This window comes from Mytilinidion resinicola (genome assembly GCF_010093595.1).
Source record: "Mytilinidion resinicola strain CBS 304.34 unplaced genomic scaffold BDZ99scaffold_9, whole genome shotgun sequence".
Classification (NCBI taxonomy): domain Eukaryota; kingdom Fungi; phylum Ascomycota; class Dothideomycetes; order Mytilinidiales; family Mytilinidiaceae; genus Mytilinidion; species Mytilinidion resinicola.
Window position 1 is genome coordinate 1,594,650 of NW_022985445.1, and position 25,460 is coordinate 1,620,109.

Consider the following 25,460-nt stretch of genomic DNA (forward strand, 5'->3'; position numbering starts at 1 on the left):
ATAGAAGTGTGTTTGCTTTTGTGATAGTAGGAAGAATTGGTAATGAAGTGTAGCGAGAGACTTTGAAGTAGATTGAGATACTGAAGACGTTGAGATGTTGTGATGCTTGATGTAGATGATGATACTAAACGACGAACTCAGAGTCGTCTTTATACTCGAGACATGAAAACTTAACTACAGATTCTAAAATTACCTTTGCCTCGTATCCTCTAGTATGAGACATAGCTGGATGGTAGGAAGCTGGCGGACCGAGTCGTCACCGCCGTGATTACTGCTACGGTGCCAATGTGTGATGGTCAGTCACTTAGGACGAGGTCTCAGCATAGAGCGCGATTGGATGGTCTGAGGTTGCAGTCAGATGATTAGCCACAATTTCCGGCTCTGTGGATACGAAGAGAAGATCGTGGAGCGGGTTAGTGGTGGAGGCGCTCGGGAGAAGATGATGGGTGGTATTTGCACAGCCTCACGAGCTGCTCTTCGTCCCGGCTTACGGAGAGACACCACCTGAGGACCCTGCGCCACTCCATTGAACGAGAATTTCCCGTCTAGGCTGCTGAATGGAATGAGGACGCGAGGGCAACCTCGGAAAGTTCTCACTGTCAGCCCTAGTTACGTACGAAGTGGTAGTAGGACGCGGAACTCCGGTTTAAGTTGAACGGGCTCAGCTTTGCGGTATGATTTTGCCGAGCCTTGACATGCTATTTCTGGAGGCTCTGTTCAGCTTGAATGGAGAATGTCTCTAGGTATTGTAGTGGACGTGCTGGGGGTTTGGTCGATGATTAGGACTGTGAATGAGAAGGTTGAGGAGCGCAACACGAGAGGTGGCTCGTAGAATTCTGGCAGCCCCGAAAACGACCGGGCGACCAAGTCCTAAGAATAGCATTCCACCACTACGTCACTAACAATTGGAGTAACAAGCGGTATTCTTTGTTCCGTATTTGTATTATTGATGATATATGGTTCGCCCCGGCGATCGACTTCCACGCTTATCTCGTGATCTCCCTGATGCTGCCTTCCGAGATCACGCCCCTTTGCCACAAGTGCTTACAGAGAGACAGACAGCGCGGAGAGTGGAGTAAGCTAGTCGGTAAGAAATATTGTACTAGCAGAGACCGTTTTCGACTGCTCGGGTAGTTGTTACGAAGTGCTCCGAATGAGCTCTGTCACGAGGGGGACCATCGTGACAAGTAGGTTCGAGTATGAGAATTGATATTCCGAGCCTATGTCTAAGACAACCAAATACGAGAATAGATAATCCACGCCTGACACTATATCCAAGACGATAGATACGAAACGCAACAAGAATAATGCTCCTCCGTCGTACACGACACTACAATCCAACACTCCCTTCAAAATAAGGTCTGAACCTCGGCTCGTTCTGCAACCCACATTGCGTCACCGCGTAATGGCACGCCATTAGTAGCTTCGGAAACTTGCTGGTCCAGTATTCTAGATACCCAGCCGGAAGCGGCCCGACCTTCGCTTTCACGGTCTCATCCATGTCCTCATAATGGTTCTTCTTATTCCTCAACGCTCTCAGCAAGTCTAGCATGCGGTCGCCTGTGTACTTCCTCTGCTTGCCTAAACTAGCAATGAAAGCCCGATCAAGCTTGCCTAGGAAATCGCGCTTCTTGTCGAGTACTTCAGGGATGAAGGCCTCGAGGGTCAGAAGCTGAGCAGACGGCGGATCACGGGGCTCACGCTCCCAATGATCTGAGCAATCGCACAGGAAGTTGAGTCGCTTCTCCGCAGACCAGAAGAACGGGTGCTGCATGACTTGGAGCGCGGTCGGGCGGTCTTCGGGCTTGTTCTCTAGCATCCATTCGATCAATCGAATAGCTTCCTCCGACTCGTGCCCTAGGTTTTCCAAGCGAGTGAAATTGGCTTTGTTCTTCTTGATGTTGAGCTCGCGGATCTGCATCCAGCCTTCGTCATCATCGAAGGGGTGCGAGCCTTGGCTAAGGACGTAGAAGAAAACGCAGCCCAAGGAGAAGATGTCGACAGCACGTTTCACTCCTTGTGAGACAGGATCGGTGGAGCTAGACGAATCCCTCGAATGGCCGTTGTTAGAGTTTTGGCGGGCTTCAAGCTCTTTGGGCTGCAGGATCAACTCCGGGGCTTTCCAGCCAATTGTACCGGCATTGCCGGTTGTTCCGACGAGAGTACTGACGTTATCTGGAAGAGTCTTACAAAGGCCGAAGTCTGAAATGACCAAGCGAGGACCCGATTTCTGGTTTCTTTGAGGATAGGCGATCAGAATATTCTGCGGTTTGACGTCTCGATGTATGATTCTCAAGCTGTGTAGATGATTTAGGCCGAGCGCCAACTGATACAGGGCTCTGGGAGCGTCGGAGTTGATCTCGTTAAAGAGAGCGATCTGTTCTGGAGTCCGATCGTCGCCGGGTCTGCCGTCTCTGTACAGCTCCCACAGGCTAGCTTGACACAGCTCTACCGCGATGTACAGGAAGTGTTCGTCCTTTTCGTCGTCAAAGTAGCGAATGACATTAGGATGAAGGTCGCTCTCTTGCAGAAGTTTGACTTCCTGCTCGGCAAGACCAAAGTACTGAGGAAGCATGCGTTTGACCGCAACATCGCGTTCCTTAGGCAAGGTCAATAAATGCGTGATAAATATGAAAGGGACTTCTTACATTCCACTTGCCGTTAAATACAAAAGTTCCTCCACTACCATTGCCAAGGACCTTGTCGAAATCAATCGTCAATTTGCCAATCCTAGATGTTTGTTAGTATTGCCATCTGAACTTGAGTTTGTATAACACACTTCTTGATGTTCGAGATATCCTGGACGTTACCACCCTCAATAGTTATCTCATCGGGATGCAACGGTTGGTCTTGATCCAATTGTTTCGCGGCTTCTACAATGCGTCCAATTTCATCATCTTCCTTGGGGCCCTTCTTCTTTTTCTTTCCTCCTCTAGAGCCTCTGTGGGCCTTCTTCTTTGGCTTGGCTGTGTCCGGGGCACTCGTAGTCTCGCCAGTGACGTCGGTTCCATTATCATTGATGTCTCGCTGACTTGGAAGTTCTGGAGTCATGCCTTCTCCCTCGATTGGTGGCGAAGATTCTATTGTCGTTGTCCTCGATAGGGGCTCTAAATCTGGCTCTTCTCCTGGTATCGCAAATCTGACACGTCGCTCATCGGGGTCTGCTGCATGTGCCTCTGGAACGGGGACCGCTTCTGCGTCTATTGAAGAAGGGACAAGAAGAGGTTTCTCAGTATTAGCAATAGACTTCTTGAACACATCCAAAGTGCCCGGTTTTGCGAAGCCGTATGAGCCTAGACCAAGAAGCAGGGCCACAATGGTGATGAGCCATGGCCAGAGCGCGGTCTTTTTCCTCTCCTCGATCGCGTTCCGCAGCTCTTCTCGAGGCACTTCTGGCGAAATAGGCTCATCGATTATGGGTTTAAGTTCTTGAAGAGGAGCGGATATGGTGGGCACATCTCCTCGTCCCGGACCAGCAAATTCAAGCGAATGAACCCCAACAAGACCCTTTTTCTCAGGGAGGACATAAACTCCTCCCCATGTCTCATATCGGTTCCACTGAGGAGTGTAGCACAGTGCTTTGGCGGCACCGTCTGTAACAGCAGGATATCTATCCTCGGACATAGCATACCAGCTGCCACTTTCAGTGCAGTTCAGCCACACATTCTGACCAGCATCATCGATACTTCCAGGACCAATAGGCTGCGGTAATAATATTAGTGGTGGGTCGTCATCGTAGTTCTCGAACGGCCGGGCTACATCGAAGACGCGTACTACAGGCGATGCGAGCTTTTTCCTGTAGACATGTTTCTCATCGTCAATCTGCCGCCTAGAGGAATGATCGAGAGCGTATATCTCTCCATCAAATCTACTGTATATGTACTTGTTATCCATTGTTGTCGAATACTGGCCGTGGAGGTCACGATCTCGATTGTTCGGCGTCCATTCAAAGTATTTGATGGTACAGATGGGTTCGGTGGTTGCCATATTCTGGATGCGGATGGTATATTCTGTCCGTCCTATATTGAGATTGCCCTTGCACTCTCGCAAATGGGAGTCAGCGAAGCCTGTAACTTGAGGCGCGCAACTCTCAGCGTTGACGTCGGCGGATCCGCCCAGTCCAAATGACTTTAGCACTTTTCCAGTGCGAGCATCTAATTGGTACATGATAGTCTTCTTTTCCGCGTTGTAAACGACGGGTGGATTATCACTGTAGTACGGCGAAGAACCTTCGAGCTCCCGGATTGTGAGGTGTAGGTTCTTCAGGGCTGGCTGTGGACCTGGCTCTAAGTAGTAGAGCCTTCCGTTCTCGGAGGGCTCGACAACCCACATAAACGGGATGTCCTGGCCATTTTCGTCGGCCGAGTCGTTCTTCTGGTGGTAGATGGTTTCCACCATGGGCCGTCCAGCGTCCAGGTGCCATATTTCTTTGCCTGTATTTCTGTCTCTAGCGTGTATGTGTCCATCAACGGTCGCCAATAGGACAAAATCCTCGACTTCCCAATCCTGCAAAGACCGCGCACTATGTCGCGTAAGACCGCCCGAGGGGGGGGCAGCAGATCCAGCAGGCGGTGCTCGAACAGCGGCATTGGAAGACGCTGGAGCCGATGACAAGGTTGCAATGGCGCGCTCAATCTGGGGTACTAAGACGTCGGCTCGGGTCCGCTTCCGCGAAACGGGGAGTTGGTGGTCGTCCAGTAGAGAGTGGCTGGGTGGTGTGACAGTATCGGCGAGGGCATCCTCGCGAGGAGAGCGTCGATACTGGCGGTGCGGCGGTTGCTGCTGCTGAGCGGCCGTCGTGATCCATGGGAGGAGGAGGAGGATGTGGAGGAGGGCAGGCTTGAGGCCGAGGCCATCGCCGGGAGGCCGGCGACGCGGCATGTTGAGGAGAGTCTACAATGCGAGCGTCGAAGCCAGCGACAGGCTGGAATGAGGAGCGAGATTCAGCATTAGCAGCTGAACAAGAGTAGGCGGCGGGCGAGCGAAGGGAGGAGGGCTACGGTGGAGGAGATATGGGTGAGATGTCAGATGCCAGGACGAAATGCGGTGGGGGAGCAGCTGAAATGCAGACGGCGTGCCCCTTCGCGTGTGGCAGGGCGCCTGAGACTGTGAGTGGGTCAGCACCCAACACCGGGAGCGAGCGAGGCCAAGACGGGCCGCGGAACGATCAGGGTCACTGCGGACCAGCCTTCTTTTAGAATAGACGCTGGGGCTCGCCGCAAGGCTGATGGCGCGGCGTCGTTGTGGGGTGTTGAAACGCGGGAACCGTGGCTCGAGGTCGTCTTTCTTATTGACGATTGCTGCTGTCAAAGGCGGGCTTGCTCCCTCGATAGGGGCCTCGCTGTGGTTGCCCTTACAGCAGAGGATGAACTCACGTGCGACGCGCGCCCGCAGCAGCACACGAGTACGACAGCGAGCATCCGCAAAACCCCTCTGCCGCCTGCACTGATCCGGCAATAGGTCGTCCAACGTGAAACACAACCTACGCTATTCTGATAGGCCGTATGCGGCGCGGGATCCGAGCTCCATTCACCTCTGGGATCGCCACCCTTCACTGCCTCGTCACTTGCCTCTGCATTATTGAAGTGGCATGTATCGCACGCAGTTTGGACACGGTATTCATTTACTAGCATTGACATCGCTGTCTTGAGACATTCAAGGCTCTATGTAGCTGATCCACGTCCTTGCGTTCCTCCTCGCATCACGGCTCAGACACTACATGCGATCTCTCCGCCTGGGCGCACTGCGGATGATGTTGTCAACCCGAAGTAGGAGCTGTGAGCAGTTAGCGAGTGCTCTACAAATATGGCTGTCCTATCAATGCTTACCTCTGCCGCCTCGGACGCCGAGGAGACAACCGCGCGCTTCAGCTTGTAGCTCTCAATGACCCCCAGCTCCCTCATGTCTGCGATGCCACCACCCGGCGTTAAGAGATCCAGCCCCGAGCTCGTCATGCCTGCGTATATTGCCTTGCGAAGCCTTGTCACCAGGTCGCTCGAGTCGAAACCGGCGTTGTCGGCGAGGATGGTTGGCAGCTGTGCCAGAGCCTTCGCGAAGGATTCGACCGCAATCGCCTTTTTGCCTGCTACATTTTGCGCCGCCTGGGCAACCGCCTTTGCCATCACCATCTCTGCGCAGCCACCTCCTAGCGTCGTCTTTGGCTCCTTGACTGTTTGAGATAGGACGGCGAGGGCATCGTGGAGTGAGCGCTCCGCCTCGTCCAGGAGCTGCTCTGTTGCGCCGCGGAGCACGATTGTGCAGGCCTTGCCTGCGGCGACGCCGGAGAACTTGATCAGCGTGTCCTCACCGATGATGACCTCTTCGATGAGATCGCAGTGGCCAAGCTTGACATTCTCGGGGTGGTCGAATGATGAAGTGATCTCGCCGCCAGTCACCAGCGCCAGACGCTCAATGCCGTCGAAGTCCGCATGCTCGATTGAGCTTATCCCAGCATCTGCAAACAGTTGTTCTGGCCAGTTGTAGATTAGCTGCCTGTTGACGAAGCAGTTGATGCCATGTGCCTTGATTCGGTCGACCTTGGCCTTCATCTTCTCGCGCTCCGCCTTCTCCAGGTCCGCCAACTTGCCCGTCGAGTCGACTTTTACCCTTGCGCCAAATATCTTGATCTTGTCTGTATCCATAGCGGTGTTCGCAACGAGGATCTTGGCGTTCTCTATCCTCTTCGGCTGATTGACACCGAACTTCTTGTCTAGAATGAAGCCTTCGTCGAGATATGAGTCCTTGAGCTTTCCACCTGCTTTCTTGATAATTTGAATGTGCGTGAGATCTGTGGAGCCCTGCATTCTGAGGACAGCGTCCGTCGCCAGCTTTGCAAACTGCGTCCGGTCCTGGCTGAGAACTTTAGAGCTCAAGGTTGTTCGTGCTATGGCTTCGAGGTCTTTGCGGAACGCCGCCTTGTCCTTGCTGTTATCCACGGCAGTCTTCTCCAAAGCTTGCAGTGCGGCCTGGCTCGCTATCCTGTAACCTTCGATGATGGTCTGCGGGTGTATCTTCTGGTCCACGAGCTTCTCTGCCTCGCGGAGCAGCTCTGCCGCCAGAACGGTCACTGAAGTCGTTCCGTCTCCCACCTCATCATCTTGCACCTTCGATATGTTGACCAGCACCTTTGCTGCAGCGTTGTCCAAAGCGATCGATTTTAGGATAGTAGCACCGTCATTTGTGACCATGATCTCGCCAGTTGACCTGATACATAAATTAGCTGGGCCCTGGCACACCGTTTGATAAACACTTACGCCGACTGTAATATCTTGTCCATGCCCTTGGGGCCCAGTGTGCTCTTTACCAGATCTCCAACTGCAATAGCGCCCACAAAGGCCGAGAGACGCGCATTCTCGCCCTTCTCTTCCGTGACATCGTCCGCAAATATCTGGGTGGGGTTGTTGTACGACTAGAATATGTCAGCAAAATTCAGGAGCGGGCGTATACTTTAAACTCACCATTATGAAGTACTAACAAGCAGAACTGAGAGAAAAAAGAGGTGAGCTGACGCTGGTGTTGAGCTGTGATGGTCGTGCCTAAAGAGACGCGACTTTGGACGTGAAATTTCATGGTTTGCCAAGCCATCTCCAACGCCCGACTTTCGTCGACCTTAAACGCGACCAAGCTCTACAACACCGTCATAACTCCAAACACTGATCACGATGGCAAAGAGACGAGCCGCCGACTCACTCGAAGACTTCACCGCCGCAGATTCTCCCGCATCAAAACGGGCTCGCGTCGACGATGAAGCCAACGACCTGGTGCCTACCAACGGCGCAGCCAGCAACGGTTATATGATGCCCCTTCGGCCGCAGGATCGAGACAAGATAGACATACTGGGGGCGGCAGATGTAGAGCATGCCGAGCTGGAGGAAGCTGGCGCGACGCCTACTGCTGCAATGGACGGTGATGAGGAGGAAGCTGCTCTCACGGCTCCCATACGACAGGAGGCACCAGAAGAAGGATACACAGATCTATATCTAGACACCATAGATCGCGGAGTGCTAGATTTCGACTTCGAGAAGCTGTGCTCAGTCACACTCTCAAACATCAATGTCTATGCATGTCTAGTCTGCGGGAAATACTACCAGGGTCGAGGACCGAAATCGCAAGCATATTTCCACGCGCTGGAAATAGGACACCACATCTACGTCAACATGGAGACCAAGAAGATCTACGTTCTTCCCGAAGGATATGAAGTCAAATCGAAGTCACTCGACGACATCAAGTTTGTAGTTGATCCTCGACTGTCCCCCGCCGAAGTGTCTATACTAGACAAGGAGCAGAAGCAGGCGTGGGATCTTCTGGGTCGCAGATACATACCTGGCTTCGTTGGCATGAACAACATCAAGGCAAATGACTACTTCAATGTTGTTATCCACGCCTTGGCGCACGTTGTTCCGCTTCGCAACTTTCTCATGCTCGAAGACCTTTCCAAGCGTCCGCAGCTCGCACAGCGCTTCAGCATTCTTGTCCGTAAGATCTGGAATCCGCGAGCCTTCAAATCCCACGTCTCGCCGCATGAGCTCCTCCAAGAGATTGCCCTACGATCCTCCAAACGTTACACCCTCACTGAACAATCAGACCCTGTCGACTTCCTCTCGTGGTTCCTCAACAACCTCCACCTAGCCCTTGGGGGTTCTAAGACGAAACCAAACTCTAGCATCGTTCAAAAGGTCTTCCAAGGCAGTCTCAAGATCGAGTCTCAGCAAATCACTGCCCGCGCCGATGCTGGCGACCGACTCCGTTTCGAGGACGCCGCTGTCCAAACCGAAATCTCGCGCTACCTCGTACTAACCCTCGACCTTCCACCCGCTCCCCTGTTCCAGGACGCTCTGGACAAAAACATAATTCCTCAGGTGCCTCTAACGGGTATCTTGAGTAAGTATGACGGTATCCGGGCCCAGGAGCGTCTCAATACCCGTGTGCGCTACCGACTCCTCCACCCACTCCCACCATATCTTCTCTTCCACATCAAACGCTTCAGCCGCAACAAATTCGTATCAGAACGCAATCCAACCATCGTCACATTCCCCGTTCGGTCGCTCGACATGTCGCCATACGTTGAACCCAATCCGAAATTATACCCACCTGGCGAACCCGTTTGGTACGATCTCGTCGCCAACATCACCCACGAGGCCGTGCGCGTGCGAGATGATAGTGTAGAGGGAGAGCAGGAGAGTAAGGTATGGCGAGTGCAGCTAAGAGACCGCAGCAGGGAGGAGTGGTGGGAGGTGCAGGATTTGTTTGTTGAGAGAGAGCGAGCTGAGACTCTATTCACCAAGGAGAGCTACGTGCAGGTCTGGGAGAGAAGGAAGCGATCGAAGGGGAAGGGGAAGGCTTAACTGCCAGCTCCGGCAGTGGTTGGATGCATAGAGGAATGAACGTAGTTGTACTAAATAAGCTCTTGGGACGAGCGATGTGGTTAGGATACCACCTGCTTAGCCCCAAAATGTCGATCAAGCTTGAAATCTGCTAGTAGGATAGCCTAAGCCACTCCGCGTGAAAACTAGATCGATCTATCAATGTTCCGTTCATTCCCCTCGGTAAGCTGTCAACCTCGTCGACTCCTCAAAAAACTTAACAAAGAGCCGAGGCCCCTTCCCCGATGCTACAGTACGACTCATCATCCCTAATCACAGTGTTTGTCTCAACTGATAGCAGAATGGCGAAGCCGAAGATTACATTATATGTGGATATCGTGTCCCCGTTTGCGTACTTGGGGTTTTATGCGCTGCAGGTGAGTGGTATGCCTGTTCATTGCGTCATAGGAGCGGAGAGTGTGATTCGTTGGAATTGCTGCATATCGTCCGTATAGATGTTCTTAATGAGGGATTGGGATATATACAATGCGAGTGGGTCGTTATTGGCTTATTCGGCGAAAATCCTACAATTAGTTGTCTTCCCGTCGTTTTTTACTTTGCTTTTACATCGAGATTCTTACGCGTTCCATATGTCATACTCTCCAACTCTCATCCTCAAAGCTAGTTTGTCTCTTATAAAACTCCTTGGAGGTATCAGGGTAACGGTTCGAACAGAACTTCCCAGTCTTCCGGCAATGCGAAATCACTTACATCCCCATCTTCCTTGGCGGGTTGATGAAGTCTTGCGGTAACACGGCGCCCATCAACGTGAAGAGTAAGCCATCAAGATCAATCATCACTTGAACTCAGAGATCGCACTGACCCCCTCCTAGACAAGGATAAATGGATAAACCTCGAGCGATCCCGCTGGTGCCGACAGTTCAACATCCCAATATCAGAGAACCCACCCCCTGGCTTCCCTATCAATACCATTCTGGTAAGTCAAAGATCTCCATTTGTCCTTACTCAAGAAAAATGAGACACCAGAGCTGACTAAATAGATCCAACGCACTCTGACGGCGCTATCTGTCTCTCATCCCGAGCTCATCCCAACCGCTATCTCGGCGCTGTACCAGTCTTATTGGGTCAAGTTTGACCACCCTGAGAAACCGGAGAACCTCCTTCGTATTCTAAGCGGTGCTATTGGGGAGGCGGCGGCAAAAGAGGCCGTCGAGAAGAGCGGGAGTAAGGAAGTGAAAGACGCGCTGATAAAGCGGACGGAGGAGTCGTTTTCTCAGGGAGCTTTTGGTTTGCCCTGGTTTATAGGTAGTACTCGCTCCTAGCACTTGATGATTAATGTTGTAGATAGCGTTGACGCTGACAATACTATCTAGTGACGAATTCCAAAGGAGAGACAGAGTCCTTCTGGGGATTTGATCATCTCGGGCAGGTCATTGATCACCTGGGACTCGCGAAACCAACTGATGGTGGTTGGAAGGCTATGCTTTAGGGATTCGCGGAATTGCAGCATTTTCAATAAAAAACTCAATCTTACATCAGGAAGTGTATATAGGTGTGGAAATGCGGTATAACTTTTTGAGATTGAGAACTAACCCGAAAGCATCCTCACAGCTCCTGTTGCTGTAGCATACCATCTATCAGCCATGTACCCGCCTTATACTTTGCGTGTGCCACTACAAATCTCAGTCAGCATCCGATCAAGCTGAGCGATGAACCGTACTCACATCCAACACTTCTCTGATCAAAATCTAGAACTGTGTAATATCATCTCAAAAACGGCGTACCCAGCACAATAAAGTCCTTCTCATCCCTATCCTGCTTGACCCACGGCTGCCACCCAACCACGCATCTGACCCCCAGATCTTCAAACTCCATTTCCAGCGTATAATCAAAAGGGCTTAGCACGAACTCATGGCCCCCAAGGTTAAACACCAACTCCGGAAGCTCGCTCACCTTCTCGCAGTTCACAGAATTAGGCCAGTCAGAAATCTGCTCCGGTCGTATAACCTCTCTCAACTTCACAAACGCGGCCTCCGGAAGCCAAATAAACGGCTCCGCAGTATCCAGCCGCGCCGTGAACCCCGTCAAATCCACAGACTCGTCCTTACCAGCCCCCCATGACAGGCCACGCGCTTCCACACGCCACGTCCCATTCAGAAGCGGCGGCCCTACCTCAAAAGGATCATCGCTCCCCGGTTCCCCGTCCGTAACATTCGACAGCGGGCCTTCAACCACCTCGCCCTCAAACATCTTCAAATTAACACCCCCAAACGTGATCTCCCCCGGAACCTCAACGCCCCCCTCCGTGCGCCCCAGGCCAATCGAAACAACATTCCTCGGAAGAAGCCCCTGCGCCACCATACCCGCAAACGGGCTCCCGTTCCCAAGCAACGACCACGCCTCGTCCGGCGGCGCCAGGCCGAGGACCGAATCGAACTCACGCCGCCAGAAGGTCGTCGGCACGCTTTTCACGCGGTCGAGCTCGTGGAACAACTGGTTCTTGATTTCGACGCCCGCGATGGTGAGGGTGTCTTTGCTCAGATGGCCGGCTGCGCGGAGGCCGGTGTAGATGAACTGCGTGCGAGTTTCGTCGCAGCTGTGGGTTTTTGAGGCGTCGGCGCTGTAGCGGGAGTGGTTTAGACAGGGCTCGTCGGCGCACTCGGTGGAAAAGGCGAAGGCCTTGGACCAGGAGATGTCGATAAGAGCGCGGAGGGGCTGTGGGGGGTTGCCGATGTGCATAGTGATGAAGTATTGCATGTTGTCGAGGCTCTGGGTTGGGTGGGAGGTCGGTTATCTCTATGTTCTGTGACGAGACACATATACCCGCACGCTTCTCTGTCACCGCTTATGGTGGCTCGTGGTATTTTCAGAATCCTAGTTTAGATGGATGTCCCGCCTTTTGAACAACTGATGAACTCGTGAAGCCGCCTTAAGTAGTGGTGGAGGATTATACATAGATCGGAATTGTGATCCGGCCCCCTGGGTTTTTGAAAATACTGCGAGGCATTATAAGCGGTGGCAGAGAAGCGTGCGGGTATCTATGACCATGCTTTATATAGCTGGAGAGGTGCGGACTGACGGTGATTGGTGCAGAAAATGTCTTATGGGAAGGGTGGTCATTTGCTGCTAGTAGCGGGTTTTGGAGTACTTCTGAGTGGCCTCTGCTTGCTGTGCATGCTAGTAGCACGATGAAGGGTGAGATTCTGTACATGTCGAGTTTATGGACTGATCTGGGGTTTGTGTGGTGGGATGTAATGAGGACATGAAGCAAGTCTGTAATAAAAAGGAACGGGAGACCATCAAGCCTAGAAACAAGCAAGGTAGGGAAATGAACTCGCAATTTCCGAGAAGTTAATTCAGGACAGAAAAAGAAGATGAAAGGCAAAGAATCAGTTCCTTCATAGATGAGTTGCGGTACCTCACGTGATGCGGCACAGTTGACGACGCGTACTGTAGGCGCTCACCGTACGAAAATAGCTTTAAATCCTTGCATTTCAGGGTTCGCTTCGATGGAACTCACCATGGCGTATGTCTTTCAGTAGACTTTGCTATGATCTTCGACGTTCTTCCCATCGAGGACTTAACATTCGATTGTCATGCGCGTAGATCCTACCCACACCTACAGAAGCGACGGTATCATCAGAGTAGCACCAAAGGATGTGAAACTGGTGAGCGGATTCGGGATCGAAACATTCGATATAACAATACATCTACATCAAGCTTGACCGTCCCCCGATCTCACTCCCCCCTTGCCCACTGGGCATTTCCCCATTCCTCCCGACTACAAACTCACGGTAGATACCTGCCAGTCGTCTCCTTTCCTGCTCCGAAATACTACTCCGTGTGCTTGCAAGCGAGCTTTTGATATGCGGCCATTGGATCTCAGGCTCCTTGCTCTCGGGCTCCTCCTTAGATCCAGCCCCATCCGTATCCTGCTGCCCATGTTGATGATTGGCGAGCTTCTGCTTGCGCCGGATAGCCTGTAGACTCGCGAGCTTAGCCGCGATGGTGGCACGCTCAGTTAGGGCTACAGACGATGGCACCGCACTGTCACCTGTGGCAGCGATAGAGTCACCAAAGCGGAAGTGGACGAAATCCGGCGTGGCGCTCTTGTCAGACTTGCTGGACTTAGCTACCGTGCCATTGGCGCCTTTCTTTGCCTTGGAGTCTTCGCCAATTTCAGGAACATGGTCACCAAGAACGTCGTGGATGGCCTCGAGCTGCGCGTTGTAAACAACGGCTTGGAGATCGGCACCCGAGTAGCCCTCAGTCCTTTGAGCAATTTCGCGGAGGTTCTCGCCTTCATGGCCGGTTGTAAGGACAGAAGGCGCGAGACGAAGCTTTCGCGTCACAGCTGTGAGGATGTCGATCCGCTCATCTAGACCGGGCAAATCGCATATTAGACTCTTGTCTAAACGTCCTGGTCGAAGCAAGGCCGGGTCAATGAGGTCAGGGCGACTGGTAGCGGCGAGTACGTAGACGCCTGAAAGGCCTTCGGCGCCGTCCATCTGTGTGAGAAGCTGATTTACGACCCGGTCCGTGACACCGGTGGAATCATGTCCGCGCTTTGGAGCGATACTGTCAAACTCGTCGAAGAACAAGACACACGGCCGTGCGGCTTCAGCGCGCTCGAAGAGGTCACGAACAGACTTCTCAGACGCGCCAATGTATTTGTTTAGGATCTCGGGTCCCTTGACGGAGATGAAGTTGAGACCACATTCTCCAGCAACGGCTGACGCAAGAAGGGTCTTTCCGCAGCCAGGGTACCCGTATAGAAGTAAACCGGACCGCAAGCGAAGAGGGCACTGGGCAAATATGGGAGCATATGTGGTTGGGTATTGGAGTGTTTCGAGAAGCGTCTGGCGTGTGGAGTGAAGGCCGCCTATCGAGTCCCAGCGTGTTGTTGATGATTGAAGGGTGACATTGCGGAGAGAAGCGGGCGTGAAACCAGCTAGGGCGGTGGTAAAGTCATCTTTGGAGAGGACGATGGATGTATAGGACGAGCCTCGAGAGTCGGTGTGCGAGTATGTTTCACTGACTGATCGAATAAGGGCTTCGCTGCGAGCACGGGAATTAAGTAAGACCAGATCACCGGGCATGTAGCCGTCGGTCAGGCCAGCCAAGTCGAGGAAGTCAATGCTTGGATCGACAACGAACCCGTCGGCGTCAGGCTCGGGCTGGGATGCGTATTGACCGGATGTACTAGGCCGACTGCCAGACGTAGAGCTGCCGAGGATAGAGTCATCGTTATTTGAATACCCGTTCAGTTTTGAGTGGTCTGTTGCTGGTTTTGCATCTTTATGCACCAGCATCTCTAGTACTCGCCTTCTGCCTTCTTTGTTGGGTGCCTTGAGGCTGACGATCTCCCGAACGACGTGGCCTCCAATGATGACGTTGTTCAGAGCCTCCTTACTCTGGGCTGTTGCAAGGAGAACAACCCCGGAGTCTATCGAACAATACTGCTTCACAATAGAGCAAAGGCCTTCACTGATGTGGCGGCTTCGGCCGTTCTCTCCTCCCACTTGGAGCTCAGTCTCTACTGGACAAAGCCTGTCAAGATCATCAAGGATCACTACAGCTCTGCCCCCTAATCGGGCACCCCATGATGCGCATGAAAAAAGCCGATTTAGGGTATCTTTGATTGTCGACACTCGTGTCTCATCCATCACGAGTTTGCGGCAGGGAAAATAGGTGACGTTGAAAAGACGCTCGGATCGCAGACTGTGTGCCAACAGATGAGTAAGACCGGATTTGCCTGCCCCGAGCCCTCCAGTCAACAGGACCGATGAGTTGTGGGATAGATGCCCAGTGAGTTGTTCGATCAATGGATCAATTCCCACCATTGTCGGCGCAGAGTCTGGTATTGGCTCACCAGAAGACAAGCCCCTGAGGGCATTAGAAGGTCTGATAATCTCAGGCAGTACTTCGATGGAAAACTTCCTCTCGGAGCCTAGAAACCAAGCCGGGGGAGATTTGGTACCGTCCGCTGATTGCTGTTGCGGTGGCTCAAACCTCACAATTCCGCCCTGCCAGGCCTTTTCCGAATTATCCAGGGGGGGGAGAATCATACCATCCGTAATGGGTCCATCCAGAAGTCCAACGCCATGTGGGCCTTTGCCATACATTCTCTTGATTCTTTGGGAGGCTTCTTCCCGTTCCTGCTTGGATTCGCCCCCGAATTTGAGATTTGACCCTAGTTGCGAGCTTGTCGATGCAAAGGGCAACACCTTTATGGCTTTTACACCAGCGTCCTTGGACCCGGGAGGTTTGACCATAGATGACGGCTTTGCGACTTGGGTGGGTGCTCCTTCTATTCGTACGAGACCACCCACGAATTGCTCAGAGCAAAGCACTTGGCAAAGAGGCGAGGACAATGCAATGTGTCGACTGTCAGGGGCATCTTCCCAGACCTGGATGCGCGCAATGACCCTGTTGGTTGGCTTCTCGTTTTCTTGCTCTTTTTGCACGTCTACAGGCTCCTGTAGACCGGCTGGCTTCACAACAGAAACAAGAACCCATGTCACGCCTCTTAATTCCCTTGTTAGAAGCATGTCCCGATCCACCCAGACCTTGAGGCCCTCATTCTTCTCATCCTCTTCCTCATCGAACCACTCTCCTGCAATTTCTCTGTCCACTCCGCGTAGAAACAGGGCACCTTTGCTGGAAGCTTCGTCTCTCCCACTGCGTCGTCGGACAGTACTCGCAGAGCTCTTCCCACCCGCACTTCTGCGACTTGTTCCCCCGACACTCCTGCTTTCTCGACCAGAACTTCGCTCTGACTTCTGTCGCGTCTTAGGTGCTACTATGACCTCGGCGTCGGGAGATATCTTGACAAAGGCTGATGTAGGAGGAGGCGCTGGGCTCACAGAGGTGACGATTATATTGGCAGTGGTCGTAGGTGATAGATGAAGCGCCAATGGATGTGGAGGTTGGCGTTGGCTTTCTGATGGAGGAGTATATGCCGGGTTTGGCAGCGCACGTATTTGGGCGAGGAAGTTGAGCTCGAGGAATTGGGCATGTAGTTCAATCACTGAGTTGGAGTAGTCAGTAGGTAGTCTTATGGAAGAGCATTACGGGGAACATACTTTCCCAATCTACAGGAGTCAAAGGCTCAATGTTGATAGTATGCGCCTGGGGAGGGTCTACATGGAGCAAAATGCCAACCTTTTGGCTCTCGACAAGTCCTAATAGCCGTCCATATGTTGCATCTACTTCCACAACTGCCACATCTTGGTCCCTGTTTACAGCACTTCCTCTGCTACCACTCAGGCCATCCCTACCCACGACCGACGCAAGTTTGCGCTTGCTCTGCATGCCTGTCCATCCTGCAAAGACCGACTTTTGAACTGGAGAGGTACCCTTTGCGTCTGCACCGGGAGGGGGAGGTTGGCGATAATTGAGCTCAACGACAACATTCTGCGCGATCTATATAGCTGAAGTCAGCACGCGTTCAGTCCCATTCCTCACGTGAAGGCAGTAGACCTACAGTGTTCGCGTTCACCAAAACCGAGACAAGAGAACCAGGGAGATTGACAAGACAATGCTTCAGAGACTGAATGAGAGCAACCTCAGCCTGCACAGCCTGGCCACCCGGCCTCTTCACCGCAGGAGCCATGGTGTTGAAGAATTAAGAGCTGGGGCGCGAAGACAGATATTGCTTGCATCGAGGGACTGCCGAGGTCTCCAGTGTGAAGCAGCTCACGAGCAGGCCGGCGCTGATTCGCAGGCCGAAGCAGGGGAGACGGCAAGGCGGTGGCGGGGCGGCGCGAAACTGAAGCGTCCAAGCGCGTTGAATCGCGTCTCTTCTCTTTCCAGCCCCCGGACTGGACTCCAATTCTCCCTCTACCTCAGTCATTTCACCCGTTCTCGCAGAACCACTGTCGCTTCCCGTACGCGGTTCTATACAGGACGCGCAATGGCGCTTTATACCTACCCAACTCTCGTCCACTATGGAGAGCAGCAGAGTGAGTTCGGCTAGGGGATGCGCGTTAGTTATACAGAACTCTGCTAATCGCAATTCCACCACAGCCGCATTCGAGGACTTCCTGAAGACGTTTAAATCGACCACTGTAGAGGCTGCCGATCAGCTTGAGGGCCTGAACATTGGCGACGATGGCCTCAGCGACGAGTACGACTTCATGGACGAAGACGACGATGGCGCAGAGAGGGCACGGAGACAGGCCCGCGATCGCAATCCCAAGCAAAAATACGTCCAGATGTTGCAAGACGTCGCAGACCGTGTGAGATCGGAAATTCAGATAGATCTGGATGACCTGGACACTGTGCGTATACTCTACGTGGGTGTTTTGAAGGCGTAAAAGCTGATTGCGCAACAAACAGTACGAAAAAGGGCATGAGGGAGAACTCAAGCTGGTTTCTTCAATAGAGCAAAACGCAAATCACTACATCGAAGTCTTTGCGAGAGCGGTGGACAAGGTTATGCCAGAACCGGCAAGAGATCCGACGTCAGTTATCACACTTGAAGACAATGTGCAACAGATGATTGACAAACAAGCAGCTTCAAGGACGATGTTCTAGACATCATAATGAGCCAACGATCGAAGCGAAATGAGCACATGCGAGAGTCACAGCCACAGGATGATGGCGCTCAAATTGTGCCCGACTCAATCTTCCCTCCAGCACTCACTCGCCGCTACACTCTCAATTTCAAGCCCAGGATGCCCTCTGGCTCAAGCAGCGACCGTTCTTCCAAAGCACTGGCTGTTCGGAACGTTCGAGGAGATCATCTGGGTCATCTAATCACTGTACGAGGAATCGCGACCCGCGTATCCGACGTAAAGCCCTCTGTGCAAGTCAATGCCTATTCCTGCGATCGGTGTGGAAGTGAAATCTTCCAGCCAGTCACGACGAAGCAGTTTACCCCCATGGTAGAATGCCCGTCAGAGGACTGCAAGAGGAACAACACGAAGGGATCCCTCTTCCTCTCAACGCGGGCGTCCAAGTTTCTGCCATTCCAGGAGGTCAAGATCCAAGAAATGGCTGATCAGGTCCCGGTCGGCCACATTCCTAGGATGCTTACGATACACTGCCACGGAGCGCTGGTCAGACAGATTAACCCGGGTGATGTTGTCGATGTAGCTGGTATCTTCCTGCCAACACCTTATACTGGATTCAAGGCAATCCGAGCAGGTCTGCTCACGGACACATATCTGGAGGCTCAGTACGTAAATCAACATAAGAAGGCGTACGACGATATCGTACTGGCACAGCCCACGCTCCGGAGAATGAACGAGCTCGAACGATCAGGACAGCTTTACGAATATCTCTCTCGGTCGATTGCCCCTGAAATTTTCGGACATGTCGATGTCAAGAAGGCGCTCCTTCTCCAGCTTATCGGTGGTGTGACCAAGGAAATGGGCGATGGTATGCGCATCCGTGGTGACATCAACATCTGCTTGATGGGAGATCCTGGTGTGGCTAAATCGCAGCTACTGAAGTACATCACTAAAGTTGCTCCGCGTGGCGTCTACACCACAGGTCGTGGTAGCAGTGGTGTTGGTCTTACGGCCGCAGTCATGCGTGATCCAGTCACGGATGAGATGGTGCTGGAGGGCGGTGCTCTAGTCCTAGCAGACAACGGCATGTGCTGTATCGACGAGTTCGACAAAATGGACGATAGCGACCGAACAGCCATCCACGAAGTGATGGAACAGCAAACCATCTCTATCAGCAAAGCCGGTATTACCACAACTCTCAATGCTCGCACATCCATACTCGCTGCTGCCAATCCTCTGTATGGCCGCTACAACCCGCGCATCTCTCCCGTGGAGAACATCAATCTTCCCGCCGCCCTACTCTCCCGTTTCGACGTCCTTTTCCTAATTCTGGACACGCCTTCCCGTGACTCCGACGAGGAGCTCGCCCGCCACGTCACCTACGTGCACATGAACAACAAGCATCCCGAACCCGCCGGCGGTGTCATCTTCTCTCCCGCCGAAGTCCGCCAGTGGGTTGCTCGCGCCCGTTCTTTCCGTCCTACCGTGCCCCAGGAAGTCTCAGACTACATGGTAGGCGCATATGTGCGCATGAGGCAACAGCAGAAGCGAGACGAGGGCTCCAAGAAGCAGTTCACGCATACCTCACCGCGTACTTTGCTCGGTGTGCTACGTTTGTCCCAAGCACTCGCTCGCCTGCGCTTCGCCGAGACTGTCATCACCGAGGATGTCGACGAAGCGCTTAGGTTGACGGAAGTCAGCAAGGCGAGTTTGTACGCGGATGACAGGAACCGCGACGACCATACGCCGAGCAGCAAGATCTACCATCTCATCCGCGGCATGGCGGCGAGTGGAGCTGCGGCGGTGGGCGATGGAAGCCGCGGAGAGCTGGATCTCAGGAGAGTCAGGGAGAGGGTGCTAGCGAAGGGCTTTACGGATGATCAGTTTGAGCAAGCTATCGATGAGTATGCTTTGCTGGATGTGAGTTTACCCTTCCTATTCGGTCATCGAATACACTTGCTAATTTTACGGAACAGGTATGGCAAACGGCTGCAGAGGGCACGAGGTTGGTGTTCATCGAGGCTGGGGATGAGGATGAGAATATGGATGATGATGACTTTTGAGGGGCTGAAGAGGCGGGGTTTCGGGTTTCATGATATCAATGGGTTCAAGGGACAAGAGTGATGGCGTTGCGTATAGCATTGGTGTTTTGGACATCACACCGTATGTCAGGGAGCTATGTTCACGGAGCTATAACAGATGGTTAGAACGAGCAAGAACCCTTTTTCCTTCACATAAAAGTGTCATATGCGACGTGGCTTGAGATCTACTGTGACTCTGATAGACATGGGCTTAGCCCTGGGACACTGTTACGCCAAGGCACTGGAAGCTGATATGAGTACTCCCAAGTCGAAAAGGTGACCCAAAGGCCAGTTGAATACGTTTCCAACCACAGCGATGACTCGAAACTACTTATTACAGGCAGCAGAAAACCCAGAAAGCCGCTCAGCACTGGAAGGAAGAAAGCTGGAACTGCAATTGAAGAAACCCCGTGTATTATCCGCTTGCACCGCAGCAACTCTCCATCGTCCCAAACCTGATTTATCACTTTCCGATAGCCTTCTGCACGGTATCCTTCGCCTGTGTCGCGAGGTCCGTCACTTTGGATTCCGCCTCACTCCTCTTCGCCTTCAGGGCTAGGGTCTTTTCTCGGCCGCCGAAGCTGGGAGGTGGATGTTAGCAATTGACTGGATCAAAACGACTTTCCAGCATAGTAGTCTTCGCCCGCTTGTGCCACCTCCACAACAATGAAGAGGGAGGTTTGTAGGAGGCCCTATCTCGGGGAGAAGATAGCGGTAAACGTACTTCCAGTATTGTAGGTACCGATATCCTTGTGTAAGCTGAGACGCGCAGTTGATGAAGTGGCAGCCGAATAGCAGGTAGTTTGCCGGTTTTACAGCTAGGGCGTAGCGCATGAAGACGGCGCTGTAGGAAGAAAGGGCGAGGGTCATGCGGCCAGAGATGCTATTCGAATCGCGTTTTGTCAGCCAATGCTCCTTTCTTGAGGACTTGCGAGTGAGCGAGGTCGGCGGAGCTTGTGATGGTGGGAGGCCGGAAGACAGCAGTTTGACTCCGGTCGTGCATATGAGGAGATATATTGCGTATGGGAAGGTATGTTTCGGGCAGGCGGCGCATGTCGTCGTTGTGCAGGTCGCAGGTTCAGAGTCATCAAGACGGAGAAGATACCCACATCTCAGGATCCTTTCGCATGTCCGCTACAGCGGCAATCGGTATGCCAAAGTTACTCGCCGGGCCCCAGAAATCTGTATAGACACCATTGCGATCAGCTCAGCCTGCTGTGAGCTCGGAAATGTATTCTCCGGCGTTACTAGCGACAAGCTCCGAAGCCGGCACGGAGGCGTGTGGAGGGTAACCTACGGGTCGAGCAGAAGTAGTCGAGGTATTTGTTCGACCGTATCTTCGCATTGAGGGCTTTCACTGCGGCCGCCATGTTGAGGGATTGGGGGTGGAGCGTGGGGTGGTGAAGGTTGGGGTTGTTGGATAGCTTGCGCCGACTTTCTTTGGTGTTGAGGTCCGGTTCCCGAACTTGCGGGTTCGGACGTTGCGTCACGTGCGCTTACTTTGAACTTTACGGGCCAATTAGAGTCTCCCCGATTTTACACAATGCCTCATTGAAGATATGTGAGTGTGTTCTGGCTTGTCACTGTCATGAGGGTCTCAAAAAACTTTCCAGAATTCATCTTATTATCTTGAACAATCAGTAAAGGCCTTGAACAAAAAGTAACGGTCTACGAATCTGGGATCATACTCTAGCCTTCAGATACTTTAGATACACCCCCGTATGGCCCCGTATGGAGTTATGTGCCCGTTTCTGGCACCGCTTGAGGTCCCCCGGTATATTCTTGTGAATGGAAAAACGACAACTCGGAGACGCCGGATAGCTCGTCGGGCCACCCACCTCAGACGGAGTCAGAATAGACTACCATTTTATATTCAACGAAGCCTGGGCAGAACACCTGAGTTATCTGTTCCGTCGGATACCGATCAGCGCAATAAAGGACCAGAGGCCATGGCATAGATGCACGATGAGGGAATGTAGATGAAGTTTTGTTGGATTGCATTATTCCTGTCCCATGCATGGTATCATTCTCCGATAGCACCGCACGACTTCTGGTCGCTCTCTTCGAGCGCAGGCAGATTCAACTGCTAAAAGGTGACCAAGCCGGCCAACGCCTCGTCTCGTTCCAACCAACCCTTCTACCACTCTACCAGGTGTGCGGCTTCCCAAGCCCAACAAATGCCTTTTGTGAGCATACCTTCGGGTGGCCCCTGCCAGATTGTCTCGTTGATTTTAATACCATTCCGTCTTTTCTTTAAGATTCTCGACTAACTTACTTACCATGGATCTCCGTTTACCTGCCACCAAATCCCTGGGGTGGGTAACCGCGCCCACCGGGAGGCTGGAAGCCTGGTGCTCCTCCGAATCCGGCTGTGGTCATGCTATTAGAATTTTTGATGCAGTGGGAATAGGTGCTCTTTGACTTACGGGGTCCGCCTGGAGGTGCTCCGAAGCTTGCTGGGGGAAAGCCGCTGGCTATCGTATTGTTAGTATAGTAGATTCAGTGAAAACAGGTGCTATTGGACTTACGGGGTCCGGGAGGTCCTCCTCGGCCAGGGAAACCTACAGGAGGCCCTCCATACCCTCCTGGTCCAAATCCGGGGGGTCCTCCGAAACCTGGTCCTGGTCCTCCAACTCCAGGAGTAGGTCCAGTAAGACCAATCGGTAAGCCCCTTCCCGCGGGTTTGCTGATGCCTGCACCGGGCTGTAGAGTCGCGGACGCTCCTCCAGTCGCCGGTCCGCCCAGTCTTGCGGAAGGATCATGGGGTGGGGGACCCTCTACGGAAAGCGAGACGATGTGGGTGCCGCGGAGTATGGTCAGTCCCAGAGTCCGCTTCTCTTCGGTCTCGACTGCGGCGGCAGTAGAACTGCCAGGTGCTGTGGAGCCTTTTGCGGCCTTCTTCTTCATCCGACGAAATTCTTCGGTATCGGCAAGAACGAGGTTCATATGCTGTGAGAACGTCAGCAACTTTGCGCCAGGAATATGTATCCCATGAATGCCCTCACCTTATCGAAGGCCAGCATCTGTCCCGTCATCTGCCTTCCGTCGGTCAAGGTGGCTCGCATTTTGTAGTTGAGCTAGAATTGTCAGAATCTTGTGTGGGTTCTGTTGAGCGGGAGGCTTACTAGATTTTGCTGTAGGTTTATGGGTTAGCTGGTACTATAGTCGGGCATCTCTCAGGGCTGCGAATGAAGTAGAGTGGGACTTGCGAGTACTTACGATCTTGCCCTGCCTATTTGCAGCGGCCATGACGATGCGTGTGCGTGAGAACACGACTTGCTCTCCTTCGAAATTGGGGTTCCGGTGGTACAGCGGAGGGAGAGTCGAGTGCGCAGTGGAAAGCACTGGTCACTGGCGGGGTGATGTTGTGGTGGGAGCTTGAAGTTCAAGAAGCTTTGCGGTCGGTCGCGCCAAGATAATTCGCTTACTAGCGCGCACTCTCGCGCAGGCGGCCACGACCTCACTCCAAACTCGTGAGAGACCTCCACTTCACGAATACTAACTCCAGGCCCCGCCACGACACCACCGGTACGCACCACTGCAGCCTGCCATCTCGTGTATCATATTCTGACCGATTACTGCAGTGACAATCTTCAAGATGGCCGAATCAGGAAAGGACAAGTCAGGTATGTCTCGCCCAAGAAATTCTTTCGATGATATGAGCATTGGCTAACTATTGCAGCGAATGTAAGATGCCCATTACCAACAAACTCGAGTCCCCCAAGCTAATCATCTCACCATCTAGCCCATGCGAGAGGTACATACCCCAATTCCGAATCCGCTCTCCAGTGATGCCAATCCTTCACACCCATTCGAACCCTTTAAACGCTTGCGCAAGGACATCGTCAACATCACTACACCTCGAAACCAGAGATACCACTCTTAGACAAGGACGCAAATGGAACTGGGCTGACAAGAAGTTTAGCTCCGAATCAGCAAGCTGGTTCTGAATATCTCGGTGGGAGAGGTATGATATCCGAAACACTGGGAGATATATGACAAAACAGCTGACTCGAACAGTCCGGTGATCGCTTGACTAGGGCCGCAAAGGTCTTGGAACAGCTTTCCGGTCAAACTCCTGTCTACTCCAAGGCGCGATACACCGTCCGAACCTTCGGTATCCGTCGTAACGAGAAGATCGGTGCGTTGCCTTGCGCTCAGAATACCAAGCGATTGACTGACATTTAGTCCAGCCGTCCACGTCACCGTCCGAGGACCAAAGGCTGAGGAGATTCTCGAGCGTGGCCTCAAGGTCAAGGGTGCGTTGGCCTCTGTCTCTGAACATCACAATCGCTAAACTGCGCAGAATACGAACTCCGCAAGAAAAACTTCAGCTCCTCCGGCAACTTCGGATTCGGTATCTCGGAACATATCGACTTGGGCATCAAATACGACCCCTCCATTGGAATTTACGGAATGGACTTCTACTGCTGCATGACCCGCCCCGGTGCCCGCGTTGCTAAGCGTAGGCGTGCTACCTCCAAGATCGGTGCCGCTCACCGCATCAACCAGGCCGAAACCATCAAGTGGTACAAGAACCGATTCGAGGGCATCGTGCGATAGATGGGGGGAGGTTTCCGGAGGGTCTATTTCGGCATCAGGGCATGCATACCCGACTTTCAGTGCTGGCTCGATTGTTCACTCACGGCGTCTCCATGTAACTTCGATACAAAAATCAGGAATTGAGGCCTATCAAAGAACCGAGTCTTGCTCTTTCGGGAGCAAGTGTTGATCACAAATACAATGGAGACTTCACAAAGGGTGATGATCGCTCAACCATTGGTGATCTTGTTCTATGCTGGGTACTTGCGGACGGTCGAGGTGTCCTGCACTGGCCAAGCCGCGTACTCTGTGAGTGTGACGTTTGAGTTTGCGTAGCCGTACATGATCCTCTTCTATGTCTCGAGGTAGGTCCTGGAGTACATTCGCTCCAAATTCATTTCCATATGCGCTCACAATCTTCTCTAAGTTCTTCATTCTCTGAGCGTCCTCACTCCTTTTTGAATCAAATTTATAGAATATACCAATACGAATCGATAGTAATATTCTCCGAATGCTCTGAAGCGTAGACGCACGACTCCTTATCAGATAGAATATCCCTTAGAAATATCAACTTACTACAGAGTTAAATTCTTACGTCCAAATCCAACGAATCAATGCCGATGAACCAAAATAAACCTCCCAAACTAATGCCACCTCAGACCAAGGAATAGATCAGCAATCACCCAGTCTACTACCAATTTGAGCAAGGCATTTTGATGGCGCGAACTCACTCCCTCTATTCTCGTTGCTTTTATTTGAGCTTCTAGATGGGGAGATCTACCCACCTAGGGTGGTTGCTTACAGGTCTATAAATGACGCGAAGTTACTTCCTCTAGACTCAACACTTTTTCCTTCAATGTCCATATCAGGCAATATTTGGATGTAAGGTTTATGACACTCGATCCAAGACCCTGATAAGATGGGATAACATGAGGTATTGAGATGTATGCACTGAATCCAGTCAGTGCGATTTCGAGTCTCTTTTACGATATGGGAGA

At 52.5% G+C, this 25,460-nt stretch overlaps 10 protein-coding genes across 10 annotated transcripts; 4 read left to right on the forward strand and 6 right to left on the reverse strand.

The window, feature by feature from the left end:
* Window positions 1-949: 949 nt before the first annotated feature.
* On the reverse strand, window positions 950-5,024 carry BDZ99DRAFT_463005 (kinase-like protein). Its single transcript, XM_033719980.1, has 3 exons — window positions 2,780-5,024; window positions 2,649-2,730; window positions 950-2,599 (listed from the first exon to the last, which is right to left on the reverse strand). Exons 1-3 carry the CDS (start codon window positions 4,879-4,881, stop codon window positions 1,331-1,333), a joined length of 3,453 nt encoding a protein of 1,150 aa, XP_033577394.1. The 5' UTR covers window positions 4,882-5,024; the 3' UTR covers window positions 950-1,330.
* Window positions 5,025-5,597: 573 nt separating this feature from the next.
* BDZ99DRAFT_443198 (uncharacterized protein) lies at window positions 5,598-7,528 on the reverse strand. Its single transcript, XM_033717837.1, has 4 exons — window positions 7,458-7,528; window positions 7,254-7,408; window positions 5,829-7,203; window positions 5,598-5,775 (listed from the first exon to the last, which is right to left on the reverse strand). The coding sequence occupies exons 1-4, from the start codon at window positions 7,458-7,460 to the stop codon at window positions 5,716-5,718; spliced, it is 1,593 nt and encodes a 530-aa protein (XP_033577395.1). The 5' UTR covers window positions 7,461-7,528; the 3' UTR covers window positions 5,598-5,715.
* Window positions 7,529-7,640: 112 nt separating this feature from the next.
* BDZ99DRAFT_463007 (cysteine proteinase) lies at window positions 7,641-9,519 on the forward strand. Its single transcript, XM_033719981.1, has one exon. It carries the CDS (start codon window positions 7,662-7,664, stop codon window positions 9,342-9,344), a length of 1,683 nt encoding a protein of 560 aa, XP_033577396.1. The 5' UTR covers window positions 7,641-7,661; the 3' UTR covers window positions 9,345-9,519.
* Window positions 9,520-9,617: 98 nt separating this feature from the next.
* Window positions 9,618-10,880, forward strand: BDZ99DRAFT_463008 (HCCA isomerase/glutathione S-transferase kappa). Its single transcript, XM_033719982.1, has 5 exons — window positions 9,618-9,739; window positions 10,038-10,137; window positions 10,196-10,299; window positions 10,364-10,628; window positions 10,697-10,880. Exons 1-5 carry the CDS (start codon window positions 9,665-9,667, stop codon window positions 10,810-10,812), a joined length of 660 nt encoding a protein of 219 aa, XP_033577397.1. The 5' UTR covers window positions 9,618-9,664; the 3' UTR covers window positions 10,813-10,880.
* Window positions 10,827-12,080, reverse strand: BDZ99DRAFT_571010 (acid protease; the record flags this gene model as incomplete). Its single annotated transcript, XM_033728053.1, has 2 exons — window positions 10,827-10,996; window positions 11,108-12,080. The coding sequence occupies 2 exons, from the start codon at window positions 12,078-12,080 to the stop codon at window positions 10,929-10,931; spliced, it is 1,041 nt and encodes a 346-aa protein (XP_033577398.1). The 3' UTR covers window positions 10,827-10,928.
* Window positions 12,081-12,994: 914 nt separating this feature from the next.
* BDZ99DRAFT_416835 (AAA-domain-containing protein) lies at window positions 12,995-17,002 on the reverse strand. The gene is made up of 4 exons (XM_033716802.1): window positions 16,810-17,002; window positions 16,409-16,748; window positions 14,359-16,353; window positions 12,995-14,328 (listed from the first exon to the last, which is right to left on the reverse strand). Exons 1-4 carry the CDS (start codon window positions 16,936-16,938, stop codon window positions 13,034-13,036), a joined length of 3,759 nt encoding a protein of 1,252 aa, XP_033577399.1. The 5' UTR covers window positions 16,939-17,002; the 3' UTR covers window positions 12,995-13,033.
* A 196-nt stretch (window positions 17,003-17,198) lies between these two features.
* On the forward strand, window positions 17,199-20,175 carry BDZ99DRAFT_463014 (MCM-domain-containing protein). Its single transcript, XM_033719983.1, has 5 exons — window positions 17,199-17,287; window positions 17,352-17,605; window positions 17,664-17,788; window positions 17,842-19,759; window positions 19,816-20,175. The coding sequence occupies exons 1-5, from the start codon at window positions 17,239-17,241 to the stop codon at window positions 19,900-19,902; spliced, it is 2,433 nt and encodes an 810-aa protein (XP_033577400.1). The 5' UTR covers window positions 17,199-17,238; the 3' UTR covers window positions 19,903-20,175.
* BDZ99DRAFT_463015 (small nuclear ribonucleoprotein B and B') lies at window positions 20,080-21,349 on the reverse strand. Its single transcript, XM_033719984.1, has 4 exons — window positions 21,218-21,349; window positions 21,030-21,102; window positions 20,645-20,803; window positions 20,080-20,501 (listed from the first exon to the last, which is right to left on the reverse strand). Exons 1-4 carry the CDS (start codon window positions 21,288-21,290, stop codon window positions 20,384-20,386), a joined length of 423 nt encoding a protein of 140 aa, XP_033577401.1. The 5' UTR covers window positions 21,291-21,349; the 3' UTR covers window positions 20,080-20,383.
* A 661-nt stretch (window positions 21,350-22,010) lies between these two features.
* Window positions 22,011-23,249, reverse strand: BDZ99DRAFT_463017 (Sm-like ribonucleoprotein). The gene is made up of 6 exons (XM_033719985.1): window positions 23,140-23,249; window positions 23,046-23,054; window positions 22,926-22,997; window positions 22,449-22,869; window positions 22,347-22,394; window positions 22,011-22,289 (listed from the first exon to the last, which is right to left on the reverse strand). Exons 1-6 carry the CDS (start codon window positions 23,167-23,169, stop codon window positions 22,213-22,215), a joined length of 657 nt encoding a protein of 218 aa, XP_033577402.1. The 5' UTR covers window positions 23,170-23,249; the 3' UTR covers window positions 22,011-22,212.
* Window positions 23,250-23,378: 129 nt separating this feature from the next.
* On the forward strand, window positions 23,379-24,578 carry BDZ99DRAFT_311915 (ribosomal protein L5). Its single transcript, XM_033714270.1, has 8 exons — window positions 23,379-23,448; window positions 23,505-23,546; window positions 23,603-23,607; window positions 23,666-23,677; window positions 23,846-23,887; window positions 23,941-24,061; window positions 24,114-24,179; window positions 24,227-24,578. Exons 2-8 carry the CDS (start codon window positions 23,519-23,521, stop codon window positions 24,481-24,483), a joined length of 531 nt encoding a protein of 176 aa, XP_033577403.1. The 5' UTR covers window positions 23,379-23,448; window positions 23,505-23,518; the 3' UTR covers window positions 24,484-24,578.
* Window positions 24,579-25,460: the final 882 nt, after the last annotated feature.

Coding starts and splice junctions, on each gene's coding strand:
- BDZ99DRAFT_443198 (XM_033717837.1), bottom strand. Junction 7,204..7,253: donor GACAAGATATTACAGTCGGC/GTAAGTGTTTAT, acceptor TTTATGTATCAG/GTCAACTGGCGAGATCATGG. Junction 5,776..5,828: donor CGGCGTCCGAGGCGGCAGAG/GTAAGCATTGAT, acceptor AACTGCTCACAG/CTCCTACTTCGGGTTGACAA.
- BDZ99DRAFT_463014 (XM_033719983.1), top strand. CDS start 17,239: ATGGCGCTTTATACCTACCCAACTCTCGTCCACTATGGAGAGCAGCAG. Junction 17,606..17,663: donor ATCTGGATGACCTGGACACT/GTGCGTATACTC, acceptor CGCAACAAACAG/TACGAAAAAGGGCATGAGGG. Junction 17,789..17,841: donor GAACCGGCAAGAGATCCGAC/GTCAGTTATCAC, acceptor ACAAACAAGCAG/CTTCAAGGACGATGTTCTAG.
- BDZ99DRAFT_463005 (XM_033719980.1), bottom strand. CDS start 4,881: ATGCCGCGTCGCCGGCCTCCCGGCGATGGCCTCGGCCTCAAGCCTGCC. Junction 2,731..2,779: donor GATATCTCGAACATCAAGAA/GTGTGTTATACA, acceptor ACAAACATCTAG/GATTGGCAAATTGACGATTG. Junction 2,600..2,648: donor TATTTAACGGCAAGTGGAAT/GTAAGAAGTCCC, acceptor ACCTTGCCTAAG/GAACGCGATGTTGCGGTCAA.
- BDZ99DRAFT_463008 (XM_033719982.1), top strand. CDS start 9,665: ATGGCGAAGCCGAAGATTACATTATATGTGGATATCGTGTCCCCGTTT. Junction 10,138..10,195: donor GGCGCCCATCAACGTGAAGA/GTAAGCCATCAA, acceptor ACCCCCTCCTAG/ACAAGGATAAATGGATAAAC. Junction 10,629..10,696: donor TGGTTTGCCCTGGTTTATAG/GTAGTACTCGCT, acceptor AATACTATCTAG/TGACGAATTCCAAAGGAGAG.
- BDZ99DRAFT_463017 (XM_033719985.1), bottom strand. CDS start 23,169: ATGGCCGCTGCAAATAGGCAGGGCAAGATC. Junction 22,395..22,448: donor AGGAGGACCTCCCGGACCCC/GTAAGTCCAATA, acceptor ACAATACGATAG/CCAGCGGCTTTCCCCCAGCA. Junction 22,290..22,346: donor AGCACCTCCAGGCGGACCCC/GTAAGTCAAAGA, acceptor GCATGACCACAG/CCGGATTCGGAGGAGCACCA.
- BDZ99DRAFT_463015 (XM_033719984.1), bottom strand. CDS start 21,290: ATGGCGGCCGCAGTGAAAGCCCTCAATGCGAAGATACGGTCGAACAAA. Junction 21,103..21,217: donor CGACTACTTCTGCTCGACCC/GTAGGTTACCCT, acceptor GTGTCTATACAG/ATTTCTGGGGCCCGGCGAGT. Junction 20,804..21,029: donor ATGCGAAAGGATCCTGAGAT/GTGGGTATCTTC, acceptor CGATTCGAATAG/CATCTCTGGCCGCATGACCC.
- BDZ99DRAFT_463007 (XM_033719981.1), top strand. CDS start 7,662: ATGGCAAAGAGACGAGCCGCCGACTCACTCGAAGACTTCACCGCCGCA.
- BDZ99DRAFT_416835 (XM_033716802.1), bottom strand. CDS start 16,938: ATGGCTCCTGCGGTGAAGAGGCCGGGTGGCCAGGCTGTGCAGGCTGAG. Junction 16,749..16,809: donor TTTTGGTGAACGCGAACACT/GTAGGTCTACTG, acceptor TCAGCTATATAG/ATCGCGCAGAATGTTGTCGT. Junction 16,354..16,408: donor GACTCCTGTAGATTGGGAAA/GTATGTTCCCCG, acceptor ACTCCAACTCAG/TGATTGAACTACATGCCCAA.
- BDZ99DRAFT_311915 (XM_033714270.1), top strand. CDS start 23,519: ATGGCCGAATCAGGAAAGGACAAGTCAG. Junction 24,062..24,113: donor CCGTCGTAACGAGAAGATCG/GTGCGTTGCCTT, acceptor CATTTAGTCCAG/CCGTCCACGTCACCGTCCGA. Junction 24,180..24,226: donor GCGTGGCCTCAAGGTCAAGG/GTGCGTTGGCCT, acceptor TAAACTGCGCAG/AATACGAACTCCGCAAGAAA.